Raw genomic sequence first — 16,027 nt, 5'->3', positions numbered from 1 at the left:
ATTTAGAATTCTGCAGCTTTTAAGATGAAGTGTTCGAAATCTTTCTAAAAAATCTATATTTTAACTCTTAAAAACTTTATAAAATCAAAACAAATTCTTAACTTTCGATATATGTACCCATGATATATGTACAACAGTATGAATGTAGTTTTTAAAATGTTTACTAAAACTTTCTAAAATTATATTATATTGTTTTTCCAACAGAACAATATAAAACCTTATGGAAATGTTGTATTTTCTATATAGTTATAGTTACTTTATATAGTAAATCTAACTGTTATATCTAAATCCGAGAAAGATCTTTTGTATATTTTTATTTTTCGTATTTCATGTCAAGCATTAGAATTTACTAAAACTGCAAGAAATTCCCTAAATATTTCTGCAGAAATATATAATAAAAAATATGAAAAAACTCTAGAATCATAAAGTGTTTAACTCGTCTTCATTTAAAATCTATTATAGTTCATGTTTTAAAATAATTTATATAGAAAAACAATGCACAATTGGCTCCACGCAGCTCTGTGATTACAATTATAATAGATAGTTAATATAATGATAATTATCAATCGATCATTATGAAATTCTCACCCAATGCATAATTTGTTTTTATTGATATGAGAGCCAATGAAAGGTTAAAATTAATAGGAGATTCCAGCTGAGCAAAGCTTTATAAAGTTCCCAAGATATGTTATATCATATTTGCTATGTCTAACTCTGAAAAGAATGGGAAATTTAAATTTCCCAAAACGCAACAACTTCATGCTGATTTTAAGAGACATTTCCAATAAGAAAACTTCTCCGATTTCCCAATAATAAAAAATAAAACAATCATTGATTAATGCATTTTTGTAAATTGTTTTCAATTTTCTGTTTTATTGTTCAAATAAAATAAGAAATCATTATTAAATACACAATTAATCTCTTAAGGAGCAAATTTCGTTTTCTTCATGATAGAGAGATAGAGCAATAACATTTCTACTAAACATGCACAGACACGTCTATGATTTTGTTTTTTTTTTTTTTCTTTCATTTTTAAGATTTCTTTAGTATCTTAAGCCTAAAGGGGAGGAAAAGAGGGCGGAAACAAGGATTAGGGGTACATACAAGGAGGGGAAACACACAAGATATGTTTTTTTTTGTCGTATTTTTTTTTATATTTTGTTATATTTTATACTTATATGAAGTTAGTTACAAATACAAATAGTTATTGGCTATGAAAAAAAATTGCTGTTGCACTTAAACATTACATAATATATATTTATTGTTTAATTATTTTGTTGCATTAATTATTAATTCATTAATTATTATTTAAGTTTTAGTTTTAGTTTTAGTTGCTTGTTTTATTCGTTTCTAATAACTGAATACTTCGTTGTACGCCGCACAGTGGAACCACAATGACTCAAGGGTAGGGGGTACAATGGGAATCATTTACAATCACACACACATGCACACACACACACAAACACACAGACTCATTTGTGGATCGCACTGCTTGCAACTGCTTGCACTGAGGAACGGATTGAATACTATACACTTAGATGTCGCATTAACTTAGCTTTAAATTTAACTCAAAAAAAAAAATTGTTAAAATAGAATAATTATTTTTTTTTAATATTAGATTCATTGTATATATGTATGTATATAAAAAAAAATCGAATATATATAACACAAGTACGAGTAGAAAAGCTAGTAATCGGAGCTGCCTCCAGTATTATAATAATATTAATAATAATAATAATAATAATCATCAAGATCAGTTTCAAGATCAGCTTGCAATATATTTTCTTGCTCTTTCTTTCATTCGTTCGTTCTGCACTCTTCTAGCAGCCATTTCATGGCATTTTACCCACAAAAAAAAAGGATTATTTTATTTGAATTAATTTTTCTAATTAGTTGGATGTCCGACTGTTGCTGGAGAGGATTGCCGCCATTTTTTTAGACAGAGATGGCGGCATTTGTGGGCGGCATTTCGCTGTATTGCGCCGACTGCGCTGTCGCTGTTGTCGCTGGCGTCGGCGCCTTCAGATTTCCGCTGCTTAGCAACATGGTGCGATAGACCTCGGAGAGCAGATTCCATGGAGCAACTGCTGCGGCAGCGGCGGAGGCGGAGGCGGAGGCAGAGGCGGTGGGCGTGGCTGAGGATTGAGCGGCAGCAGCCGCAGCGGCCGCAAACATTTGTGTTTGCAGCAACCGCAAATGATGTTGCTCCTCCAGATCGAGGCCAAAGAGCAGAGCTGGCGAGGATGGGGCGCTGGTCATGAGGTTAACCGAGCCGGGACTCATTGCGTGGGAGGGCGAAGCGGAGTGCGAGTGCGAGTGAGAGGGGAAGGCAGGTGAAACGCTGCTCGGCAGGTGTTTACGGTTTTGTGGCGTCGTCAGGTCATGTGCGAGTTGCAGATGATGATGTGGTTGCTGTGGATGCTGTTGCTCAGCATCCTTGTCTCGACTGTCGCCGCTGTCCAAGTCGAGTTCCATTTTAATCGAGGTCAGTTCCTGGCAGCTGGAGGCATTGCTATTCTGACGACGACGTTTGCCGAGCAGACGCTCCATGGAGAAGCCGCACGGACTTGGCGAGCGTTTGATGCGCACTGACTCCGGTTCGGGTTCGGGTTCGGGTTCACGTTCCATTTCCGCTTCGCGACGTTTGTGCAGCGAAAAGTCGAGCGGTTGCTCCGTGCGCTCCTCGTCGTCGCAGCTCGTCAGACTGTTGCTGGCGAGGCTTAGGCTGCAATGCAGCTCCGCCTCCGCATCCGCATCCGCTTCAGTATCCGCATCCGCATCCGCATCGCTGTGACAGTCCTGACTAGCCGGACTGGAGCTATTTGCATGCATATCCACATAAACATAGACGCCATCATCATCCGCGTCCGCATCCGCTTCCGCATCCGCATCCCCTTCCACATCCGCATCCGCAAAGAGACGCTCCTGCTGCGCCCGGCTCGTGAGCAGGCCAAGATTATGCAATCCGGTCTGTCCACCAAACATAACATGAGCCGCCGCTGCCGCCGGATTGTAGCCCACAGCCGGATGGTGTGCATGATGTGGATGGTGTGGATGGTGTGGATGCGGTGGCGGCAACAAACCGGGAAATGCGGCTGCCGCTGCAGCGGCCGCCGGAAAAACGGGAAACTGTTGAGCGGTGCGTCCGTCGTGCGGCGAAATCTTGCGGCGAATATGCGGCGAGTGTAGCTTTGGATTCGGATTCGCACTGTGGCGATTCCGGGAGCGTCGCGAGCTGAACACCATGTTGCAACCGTCGACCGTACACTTGTGCATCTCGCGCAAGTGCACCGCCGAGAAATGTATCTTGAGAGCGCCTTTATCGCAGAACGTCTTGAAGCAAATGGAGCATTGAACGCGCTTCTTTCCCGTCGCCGGATTGATGAACTGTCCGGCCAGATTTATGGGCGGCGATCCCCAGCGTTTTGGCTTCGAGCTAGAATTCGAACTGGAGCTGCTGTTGCTGCCACCAGCTCCATTTACCGCTCCACTCGCACCCGCTGCGCCCGGCGAACTAGCCGGCGATTTGGCGCCCATGTGCGAGTGCGAATGCGAATGCGGATGCGAGTGTGGATGCGAATGTGGATGCTGTGGATGTTGTGGATGATGCGGGTGTCCCAACAGATAAGCGGGTGGCATGAATGGATTCATAATGTGCTCCATTGTTAAACAGTTCCTTTTTGGTCGATGCTGCAAAGATACAAAAAGGTTCTTGATTAGCTAAACTTGTAATACTCATTCAAAAGTGTGAGATGCAAAAGTATCTGAATTACTTGAATGCAACTGTGAGTAAAAACACTAATTTAACAACACATCAGCAACTGTGAGATGGAGAAAATAATACAAATAATCAAAAGATACAAAAGTATCTGTAAGATACAAAAGTATCTGTGAGATATAAATGTATATGAATTACTAAAAAGAGTAAAAACAACTGTGAAATGGAGTCAATATTAAAAATCAATTCAATGATACAAAAGTAGCTGTGAAATGCATAAATATCTTGAAGATGCAATTGCAATTGTGTTCATAAACAGTTATTTAATTACATTAAACTTGCGGAGAGTTGAAACAAAATATAAAATTTTATGCTGCAAAAGTAATTGTGAAATACAAATGTATCTATTAAAATAAAAACAGAGTTCAACAATAATATGCAATATAATGCACAAGGAAAAGATACAAAAATAATTTAAAAATATTAAATAGATACAATTTATGTAATCTCAGCGTGAAGATAGAATAGTACATGTTGAAAACAATATAATTTGAAACATATAAAATTATCTCCAAGATAGAGATGTTTCAACGATAAGAAAACGTAATTTTGGAATATATTTAAGAAACAATGCATTGTTGAGAAGCGTAATCATACAAAACTGATCACAAAATACAAATGTAACTGTGTGTAAATTGCAATTTAGCATTATAAAAGTAGCAGTATACCAAAGAAATAATAGGAAAGCAGTTTAAGATACAAATGCATCACCAAGTACATATTCTAGTTAGTGATAATTAAATTAAAGTATTTTAAGTATCTAAGACGGGTTTTAAATTTATTCGAAAGACATTAAAACGTTTAAGCTACAGTTAACACAGCGAGAGAAAAAGTATCTACAAGTATCGTTGGCATACAAGAGTAGTTTTGAGCTACAAAATTAAGTTTGATATGCAAAAGTAACTTTGAGATACAAAATTATCATTGAGATACAAAAGTATCTTTGAGATACAAAAGTATCTTTGAGATACAAAAGTATCTTGAATGCGTTTTCTTTTGCCGTCGGTCCAACAACCATATATTATATGATGATAGTTAGAAAATCGAGCCCGGACACACTGCACCACAGTGCAGCACAGCTTGTCCTCAATTGGTCCTCAACTCAACGAGGCGACGTCGCTGGTGTCAACTGTCAACTGGCAGCTGGAAAGGTCCAAAGTGCCGAGGATGTCAATCAAAAAGCGAGTCACTCGGTCAATCAGACATTGAGAGGGCTGCACATGTGCTTAACAGGGGAAAAAGGGGGCAAAGGGGGGGTTAAAGGCAACAAAACAGAAACGAAACGAAATGGGAAAATCCTAATCAGAAACTAATGAAGGGGAAAGAAAAGGAAGAGAGGAGAAGTGATTGGGGTTGGGGTTGCTGCTGTGACAGCTGCAAAAGTTGCGCAACTTTTGCGACTTTTGCGTTATCATCGATGGACGTTTAACCCCCCAACCCCCCCCCTTCCACTCTTGCCTACCCCCTAATGCCACGCCTTGCCACACCGCCCATCGATATGACAGTCAACGTCCATTCGAATTTGAGATTTCAAAATTCTTGCTGCGCAATTAAATTGTGGAGACACTTGGCACGCACAGTGGTACAATTTAGACAATTATTTAATTTTCTGTCAGACTTTATAATTCGCAACTTTATAACGTTTTTTGTTATGTAATATGTAATTTTTTTTGTCTTAATTTTTTATTAAATGTTTTGTTTTTAAATAGTTTTGGCCTCACTGTGCTTGGAATAGACAGGAGATTTAACTCGTATCTCACATGTCACATTTATCTCTTGGACTTGGACTGGATTCGACTGCGCCGAGAGCTGTTATAAAAGGCAACAACAACAACAACAATGACGACGACGACAACAACAACAAAAAAGTGTTCGCCTGCCGCCTTTTGGAGCTCATTTGCCTCATTTGCTTGGCCAAAATCTTTTTACAGCTTTTTCGGGCTGCTGGGGGCCCCCATTAAAACCGCAACAACAACAACAACAACGACAACAGCGACAAAGACAACGACAACATGCGGTGATCGGCAGCTAGTCCAAGTGACTTTTTATTGTTGTTACTCTCGTTGTTGTTGTTGTTGCTTTTGCTACTGTAATTGTGAATGACGACGCGACGTTGAATTGATGGCCAAAAAGTGTTGTTGGTTGTTGTCTTGTTGTCGATGTCGACCACGATGGGGACAATTGTTAACGCAACGCGATGGGGATCTTGGCCACAATTTTCATCATCATCATCATCATCATCGTCAACATCTTGGCCATGTTTGCCGACTTTGGGTGCCTCTTTCTATAGCTATCATCTGGAATCAATCTTAAATGCTTCCCCCGAATAAACACACATTCGCCAATGTCACACACACACACACACACACACACACACACACCCATACACTTATACTTGCTAACTCGTAATTTGTTCAACCAACAACTTTTTTTAATATCAAAATCTAGCATAAACTGAATAAATCTGTTTCAAGCACATGACATTTCACCTGTTTGTAAAGGAAGTTTTCCGTGGAAAGTTAGGAATAAGAATTTCAGCAAGCTAAAATAAAATATTGTGAGCAAAAAACTAATAAAAATACTCTAGAATTAACAATATGTTCCTTAAAATAATCTAAACTATTAGAATTTAAAATAAAACAAGATTTTTTCAGTGGTTGGTAAAGAAAAAAATTGAGTAAAAAGTCTACCAATTGCCTTTCTGCTCATTTGAGTCAAAGAATTGAAGCAGAATAATACGATTTAGTCAATATTTAATCTTGACATTCTGTTGTATATCAAAAACTGTTCAAATCTGTTTTAAACACATGACTTCTCAGGTGTTTGTAAGGTGAACATTCAGTAATTGCATTTAGGCTGATTTTGAATGTGAAAATTTAATAAAATTGGGGCAAAAACTGTTGAAATATTATAGATATTTAGTTGAATTCTATTAGCTAAGAAAATAAATGACAATATATGCGATAACTAATGACTTTTCAGCAGCTTGTCAGGGTAAAAGTCATTATGGCGTTAATAAAATGCATGTGGAGTGATGTTAAGCTGGTAACTAAAGTACAGTGATGCTTCGATAGGTGATTTATCGCAGTGTTTTGCTGGGTTGGCGCGACTTTTTTATAGTTCGACTCATTAGAAACGATAGTAACTATAACAACAACATAAAATGTGTAATGCAAGCATTTCTGAGTGTCTTTGTGTGTGTGTGTTTAAGTGTGTGTGTATGTACATGGGGTAATTATTTTTGTCAAACGCTTTAAATGTCTTAAGAGACGGAACAACAACACTAACAACACTAACAACAACAACAACAATGAAAAAACCAATCACAAGTTTTGATGGCCAGCGTCGAATGTTTTTTTATTATCGGCATGTTGAAAGTCACAAATTCCAAGAGAGCTGACGGCGAGACGACAACAACTCCTGTTTATTGTTGTTGTGGTTGTTGTTGTTGTTGTTGTTGTTGTTGCTAGTACACATTATAATAAGCACTGGACAAGCAACAGTAACAACAACAACAAATTGAGGAGCAATGAACGAAGTTGATGACGATAATGATTATAATGCTAATGATTATAATGATGATGCTCTACTCGTTGTTGTTATTCTTGTTGTTGCTGTTGTTGTTGCTACGATCCGTGCTCTAGTCTCCCATTTGTATCTCAATTTGTATCTCGAAATTCATTTAACACAAAAAAGGAGACAAGCAATCTTAATTACAAATTTTCACCCGAAATTCGTTTTCAACACATTTTTGCCACTCGCCAAAAAGGCCGACGGCTAACGATAAAAATTTTCAAAAACCAAAAAAAAAACCAAATTTACTTACAATTTATTGTTGTTGTTGCGCTAAGCAGCAGCGTGTTTGTTGTTGTAGTTGTTGTTGCTTGGTTTTTAACTTTTGTTTAGTTTTGTGTTTTTGTCACCAAAAAAATTTCAATTTGTTGCACATGTTTTATTTAGTTTGTAATTGATTTATAAAATTGAATAAATGTTTTATTTTGTATTTGTTGTTGTTGCTAACACCGAACGCGACGGCAACGTTGTCAATTTGCAAACACACACACTTAAAGACGAGTAAACACGACGGAATCGCAGTAACAGTTATTAATATTATTGTAACAGTGACTGTAACTGTGACGGTGACTGTGACTGAGACGGTGACTGCGACAGAAGCAGCAGAAGCAGAAGCAGAAGAGATCCACTCCTTCGAAAGTCGTGGGTGACACTGATTGTCGTGCGGCTGCGAGCAGAAAAAATGTAACGACGACGACGACGACAAAATGCGACAGAGCGACAGCGACAAGAGCAGAGACAGCGGAGAGCGCGGCAGCAACAGCAATACTAACACTAACACACGCACGCAGCGACAACGACAACGACAACGACGGCAGCGACTGCGACTGCGACAGCGACTGCGACAGCGGGGTGGGTGACACTTTGCTCTCGCAGGCGACGGCAAAGAGCGAGAGCAGCAGCAGCAGCAGCAGACACGCAGCAGCGGACAAGTTCAACGTAACTGCCCCACAAATGTCTACCTGAAGCGCAGTCAGCCAGCCAACGAGCGACTGAGCATTGTGTATGTCTCTCACTGTGCGCTCACTCTCTCTCTCTCTCTGTGTGTGCGTATGTGTGAGAGCAAGAGTATGAGAGCAGCGCGCTATTGGAATTGGCCTGTAGCTGTAGTTGCTATTGTAATTGTAGGTGTATGTGTGTTTGTGTTTGCTGCCGCGGTCTTTGTGATGCCTTTTGCTGCTGCTGTTGCTGTGTCACATTGTCGTCGTTGGGTCATCACACACACAAAGAGACACACGCACACAGTTGCAGCCCAAAAAGAAACAGCGTAAGTGAGTGATAGCGCTAGCTGCCAGTCTGTAGCTCTCTGTCGCACTTGGCTGGCACGCTAGCAGCAGTCGGTTAAGCAGTGCACAGTTTAAAGAGTAACACGACTCTCTTAGCTGCTCAACATGTAAGAAACAGTGCATATAAATACATATATGTATGTATGTATATTTATATTGATTGCATTTTCAATAAGTCGCCGCTTAACGGTAGCATTTAAAATATTTAAAGCCTGTTTAGTTAAAATCACTTTATTTTAAAGCAATGCCTAAGAGCGAGAGCAGATTGTCTGCAGTGGCGGGGGCGTTGGCGAGTCTAGATTCTCACGCACACACACACACGCACAGCATACGCATGGTCAGCTGCATGTGTGTGTGTGTGTGTGTGTGTGTGTGTGTTAAGGGAAAAAAGTAATTCGTGGGACATCGACATGCACAACCACATTCAAATGGCATGTGCTAGAGCAGTGCAATAAATACTATGAATATTTTTGGGGCTATTGCCGGCCTGCTCGCACATTGTCGTCTGAGTGGACGAGTGGTTGACATGCGACGTATTTGTGTTTGCTGACCGAGCGAGCGAGCGACCAAAGCAGCAGCAGCAGCAGCAGCAACAGCACACATACATATACACCTGCCCGCTCACGCACCTTTTGCTTTGCTCACTCTTCCGCTCTCCCGCTCTCCCAATGTTATTACTGCTCTACTGCTCTCTGGCAATCGGCCACAGCGTCACACAGTGTCATTTGCTCGCCAACCAAAGAGCGCCAGTGTGCGCTCTCTCTCGTGGGGCTTGCTCTATGTGTATGAGTGTCTGTGTGTGTGTGCTGTGAGTGTCGTCCCATTAGCCAGTCCGCGTGTGACAGAGCTAAAACGAGTTGGCCCCATCATTTGTTCGAATGAAATGGCAATGGCCAGCCAATTCGTCGTTGTCGCTCTGTTGCTGCCGCTGGCAGCGACGTTGACTGCAGCAGCGCTGTGTAGCTTACTTGAAATTGCCGTCGTTTTGTCTTCGTCTCATTATGGGCCATGCCAATGTTGTTGTTGTTGTGCTCTTGTTGCTGCTGCTGCTGCTGCTGCTTGTTGTTGTCGCCTTCGCCTGCTCGTCGTCGTTGTCGTCGTCGTCACACGTTACTTGTTTTTTTTTTTTTTGTATTCCTATTTTCGTTCGTTCTTTTTAAAAATTTTTGTCATTTGATGTCTTGTCCACTGTGCTGAGGCGACGCGACGGCAGCAGCGACTGCGACTGAGAGAGGTTTTGTCATCAAATAAAATGCGACTGTGATGTGTGTGTCTCTCACCGAATGGCCTGACTGTATGTGTGTGTCTCTCAATCGATGTGTGTGTGTGTGTATGTTGGTGTGTGAGCACACCTCTCGTTTGCTGCAAAACGGCGACAGCGACGGCAACGACGACTTTACTTTACTGGCTATGCGATTGCGCCACAAATGTGTATGTATGCATGTATGTGTGATTGTATGTGTCTGTGTGTGTGTGTGTGTACCATTGGTGTCACATGAAACGACACTTTAACATGGGGGCGATTTTTCCTGTCTCCTGCACCAATAGTATTTGAGCAGCGCTCTGGTGACAACGGCACCCGACCCCCGACCACAATTTCAGGCCACGAAGTTGCTATTGCATCTTCTTCGTCTTGCTTTTCTGCTACATTTGATTTGCTTTCATTTATTTGCTTGTCGTTGCTGCTTATGTAAAGCAAGCATATAAAAAATACACACTATAGATACTTTTTATATATTTGATAAGAAATGCAAAAGCGCTTTAAATGCTTGTCATTTTAATAGCTGAATTAACATAAGCTTATCTGCACAATGCAGTACATAAGTACATACATATGTACATGTATATGTATACGTATGTATGTGCTTATGTAATCAATTAACGCTTTTTTCCACTGACCAGCAACAGCTTAAGGACTTTTACAGTTCACAGGATTCGTTAATTAAACACAGCTGCAAAAAGTGTTCTTTTAGCTTGCGAGTTATGAAAACGCTTAAAGCACATTAATTCAATTTAAAAGCACCTTTTTAAACTTAGTTTAATTCAACTGTTTTGCAATTGTGAAATTTCAACACTAGTTTATTCCTTTTTTCATTTTTTTTTAATACTTATAATATTATAATCTTTTTTCTTGAATATTTGACGTTGCAGTTTTTTTTTTTCAAAAAAGCTAAATATTATTTTAGCTTAAGAAAGGCGAATTTTAACAAAGTTGAAATGTTGAATTGAAAGAATTCAGTTTTTCTTGAAATTTAAATTTGTAGGCAACTTAAATTTAAAAAAATTAATCTCAGCAGTTTTTTGTGATCACGTTGAACTGGAATCTTTTATTATTTACCTCAGCAGACAATTTAAAAGTATATAAAATATATAAAAAAAAATGTATAAAAAGTATATAAAAGAAGTATATAAGATTACCTATCCCTTAAAGACTTATATAGCTTCTTTTTTATATAGATTTTTTTGTACAATACGTTTCAATGTTTCGTCAGACATCTAAGGGAAATTAAACCTCAAAGTTCATGTTCTCTCTGCCTATATACATTACTTAAAAGATTACTTAACTTTTAAGAACAACACACACTTAATATAATTTACCGAAATTGTGTACAATCTGTTGAGGTATACACACATGATTTATATAATATTCCTCCTCCAAATTGTTCATTGCTCAAAAGTGTAAATAAAATGTGTTCAATCTATGAGTAAATAATGCATTAAAGATCCATGAAAATAGTAAAATTATTTCCATTTTATACGCTTTTCGTGAGTGTACTCACACTTAATTTCTAAATATATCAAAATTAATGTAAATTCCCATTGACAGCAAAAGTTCCTATCAATATTCACATTTTATTGCTATTTAATGTGAGCAACTATTAATAAATTATTATTGTAATATAATTTAGGTATTTCACGATGCTGTTTTCAAGTTGATTTCAAGGTGGAAAGTAGAATTTATTAGAATCATTTAGGTCTTAACTGATTGATAGATATACTATATGTATGCAGTTATATATCTTGTAATTTTTAGATACTAACTCAAATTGAAAAAAAAAAATATTTACATATTTTTGGAAATTAAGTACAGAATTGTTAATTAATCTTGCAAAAACAAATGTTAATCTACTATATTTTGATTATGCAATTCTTGTTAAAATAGTTCTTAAAAATTTCAATTCATGCATTAAATTGTATCAGTTCCGCCTGCAGAGTCATGTCTGGTCGTGTCTAGACCTGTCGAAACATGCGAATTTCGAATGTTTTCAATGCTCTGTTAACTTTTGCATTTAAGCGTTATCCATTTGTAAATTATCGAGATGTTAGACGAAAAGCTGACCCATCCCACATCCAAAAAAAAAATATGAGAGAAGAAAATAAATATCAATCGTAATCCAAAAAAAAAAACCATAAATGAAATTCGCTTTGGTTGCGGGATTTGACTTGACTTTTTTTTTTTGTTGTTGTTGCTGTTTACAAGACAAGACAATCAAAAGGTCGTCAAGTGAATAGTTATGATAAATCCAAAAAAAAATAAAAAAATAAAATCGAAAAAAAAAATCTGATAATGCGAGACGGATTGTAAGGTAAAAGGTGACTATTAGGGGGACAAATGGAAATATCTTCTATTGCCAGTCAACACTTTCGTTTCAATTCCTTTCACTTCATTTGTGGCGTTGTCGTTGTTGTTTTTTTCTCTTCTGATTTTGTTGCTTTCATTAATCAAAAATTGGCCTTTATTCAGTTGAGATAAATAATTGCTATCTTATTATGCCGATTGTCGTTGCTGTCGCCGCCGACGTCTGTCCTTTTGGCCCCTTCCCTTCCCTTCCCCTGCCCTTTACCTTACCTTCCTATGCCCCTTCACATGCCCCTTCCCCCTCTCTGGACCTAGCCCTGGCCGTGAGCTAATGTCGAAGTTCTTTATAAACAGCACGGCGCCCTTTGTGAATGTTGCACGAATCGAAATCGAAATCGATCAATCATTTTTCACACTTGGCCCAGCGTCAAGTGAGAAAGACAAAGACAGAGAGAGAGAGAGAGAGTGCGAGAGACCTTCGAGGGCCTGTGGAGTGCACAGATACAGATACAGATACAACAACATCTAAGGATACAGATACAACTATAAAACATACTTGCTTGATTTTGTTATGATTTTCGTATATGACCATATTTCTTTCTCCCATGCCAATAAGTGTGACCGAACTCTCATCTCTCAGCTACGATTTCTTGTACTTGACTTCGTGTCAATAAATCGTTTCAGTTTTTTTTCCCCTTTGCTTGAAAAATACAATTTACGCCGACACAAATGATATTAAAAATCCATTAATATTCTGTAGGCCGCATCGATTAGGTCAGATTCTTTTTACCCATACAAACCCCATGACCGCCCTCGCCCCGAGCTCCAGTCTAGGGCTACGATCTGAGATCTCAGCTCGAGAACCAGAAACAAGAAACTTACCATAGACAAAGGCGTCACAACATCTCACATTTAATTACATTTATTTTTTTGACCAAATCTGTTTCAGTTTTCAAATGTACAGTCGCCTGACCACGCCCACTTTTTGAGCTGACATTATTAGTTTATTTATTTAATTATTAAATGATTATTTATCCCTTTTAATCCAGATTTTTCACGACTAAAAATGTAAACAAAATATAAGTTTTAATTCATTGAGGCAAATTAATCAAAGGTGAATATATATAATTAAATTGATCAAGAATTGTTAAGAATTATATTTAAGTATTAAAAAAAAATAAACTCAATATTCAAGGCTTTACAAGACTCTATGACTTATATAGCTATAGTAAAATAACATTAATTAAAGTAAATTCCAGTTGGTTTTTTTAAATTTTAAATTTTAATAAATAACGTAAAATGATAAATAACCATAAGTAAATAAGCTTATTACTAACAATTAACAAAATTTTATAAGTTTTCATGCACTTTTTTTAAGCAGCAATGAAATTAAATAAACAAAATTACAATATTTAAAAAAAATTGCGAATTTTAGTTACCAAAGAAAAAGGCAACAGAATTGTAAAACCATCTTAAATATAAAAAATATAATACACTATTTATATCAATATTTTAAATAGAAATTATAAATTTAATTACAACAATTTTTGGTTGAGATAAGAAGGACAACTAAATAAATATTATAAACATTTCTTTTGTGCAAAAAATGTCATCACCAAAACCTTAATTAAAATAAAAAAAAATAGTAAACAAAATACTTAAGCTCTTTAAAAATATACCATATTAAATGCAAAAGTAATCAATATTTTTAAAATAAAATTTAAAGTAAAATAAAATAGTTTAATAATTATTTGCGAATTGAAAAAAAATTATTTACTTTATGCGTGATAAAAGTTTTAAAAGATTTTTTTTGAGTTCAAGAACAGAGATTATACAATTTAAAGAGATTCACAATAAACTCAAAACTATCCCCTAAATATGATTGTTAACTTTAAAAAATGATATAATACTTGTTCCGAGTCCATTAAGTCCTTTATAGATTGACATAGAAAACGGTTTGTATTTCACTGTAAGTGAATAGAGTAAATGAGTACTCATAAGCATGAATATGGCATTGATTGTGGGCATGATTCGTTAGGGGTAAGTTTATCTAAATTTGATATCCAAGCTCTTAAAGGCAGCTGGCCAAAGAGTTGAGAGTTAGTTGGGCTGGAAATGAATATGGCTTGAAGAGCTGCTGCATCAATGTCAAGGGATTGGAGACGGGGTTGAGGGCATGTGGAACTGGGGTACATAATCCAAAATGGTAGAGATTTGTTTACACGGACATTGGACTCGATTTTGGGTGGGTGGACGATGTACGATGTACGATGGATAGAAATACGAACCAAGCGATAAACCAAAAACTCGATTGCATTGGTCGCTGGGTCACGCACATGCTAGAAATATGAATACGAATGCGAATGTGAGTATGAGTGTGAATATGGGTACTCACACTCACTTATAGAGCCGTTAGCTTAAGTTTGGTGGTGCAATTATCGCTCAGCGCCCTTCGAATATTTCTCAATGAATGCGTGAAATCTGCCCAGAAAAGGGAGCGGGAACGGGAACGGAGAAAGGGAATTCAAAACGGGCGGCGGCACTCGGTAAGAGCTCGGTTATTGCACAATTTGCGCTCTCAGGTAGCTCAACATTTATATATATATGTATAGGTATATCTATATATACATATAATATATAGTTTCCATTGTTCACCCTTTCAAACATTGCCCAATATTCGGTCGGTCGGTCGGTCGGTCTGTCTGTCTGTCTGTCTGTCTGTCCGTCTGTCTGTCGGTCGTTCAGTCGGTCGGTCGTTTTCGTCTGCTCGTCTGGCATCTCGTTGCCATGAATATGGCACATAATGTGCCCAATAATTAAGTGAAAGGGTTACAATGGCTTCATGAGAACTTTGCTAACCGGGTGATAAAATTTGCTCGAAAAAGGGTTTTTAACATGTCGTCTGAAATTTTCATAATGGCCGACGACATCATAAAAATTGCGAGCTATGTTTATGATATGCCAAAAAGCATGGCACGGCAAATACACCCAGAGTTCCAGTGTTCCAGAGTTCCGAGGTTCTAGAGTGCCAGGTACAGGGGACAAAACGGATGCAGCCCATTGCAGGATTGCGAGAGGCGACCGAACTTTAGTTCAATGAAGATGCCGCCGTTAAAGGGTTAAGGCTAAGCAAAGGGTGCAAGTGGAAGGCAAAAACTCTATTAAGCAAGCTCAATAAAAACAACAAAAATATTATAAAACACGCAGAAGCACGAGGACAATAAAACTGCCTGCAGACAACAACAACAACAACAAAAACGACAACAGAAATGTGGAAAAAATAAATAAAGGATACGATAATGCGTTGCATTGTACAGGTACTTAACAGTATCAGTACTCACTGTACTCACATTCGCATTCACATTCACATTCACATTCATATGGGTACTCGCTTGGTTCTTGAATTACGCAAAGCATTAAATATGAATGAAATTTCCAGCAACTTTCTTTAGAATTTGCCTTAAACTAATTTCAGGAACGGATTTCTTCAATTACTTAAACAAAATTCCTTATTATCACTTATAGTAGATAGTATCAATGCCGAAATTTGATACAAGTTACGCTATCTTATCTTAAATTAATTTAAAATAGAACACTTAATTTGTACAAACTTCAAAAAATATTTTATTTTTTTTTTACAAACCAACCTTATAATTTTTGTAAAGCTAAATAAATAAATCACTAAAATATCTTCAAGTTTCCTATGCATAAAAAGAATTTCTTTAATAACTTTAGAAATAATTAAGGTTTTATATCAAAATTTATCCTTGAGCAATGCCTAAAATTTAAACTAGATTAATTTGATTATAT

General features: G+C 37.5%; 1 protein-coding gene across 1 annotated transcript; it reads right to left on the bottom strand.

The window, feature by feature from the left end:
- Positions 1-852: 852 nt before the first annotated feature.
- Positions 853-7,654, bottom strand: LOC117785988 (protein disconnected). The gene is made up of 2 exons (XM_034624296.1): positions 7,605-7,654; positions 853-3,690 (listed from the first exon to the last, which is right to left on the bottom strand). The coding sequence occupies exon 2, from the start codon at positions 3,661-3,663 to the stop codon at positions 1,936-1,938; it is 1,728 nt and encodes a 575-aa protein (XP_034480187.1). The 5' UTR covers positions 3,664-3,690; positions 7,605-7,654; the 3' UTR covers positions 853-1,935.
- Positions 7,655-16,027: the final 8,373 nt, after the last annotated feature.

Source organism: Drosophila innubila, chromosome X, assembly GCF_004354385.1.
Source record: "Drosophila innubila isolate TH190305 chromosome X, UK_Dinn_1.0, whole genome shotgun sequence".
Classification (NCBI taxonomy): Eukaryota; Metazoa; Arthropoda; class Insecta; order Diptera; family Drosophilidae; genus Drosophila; species Drosophila innubila.
Note: the sequence above shows the minus strand (reverse complement) of the source record. Positions and strands in the feature narration are given on the sequence as shown.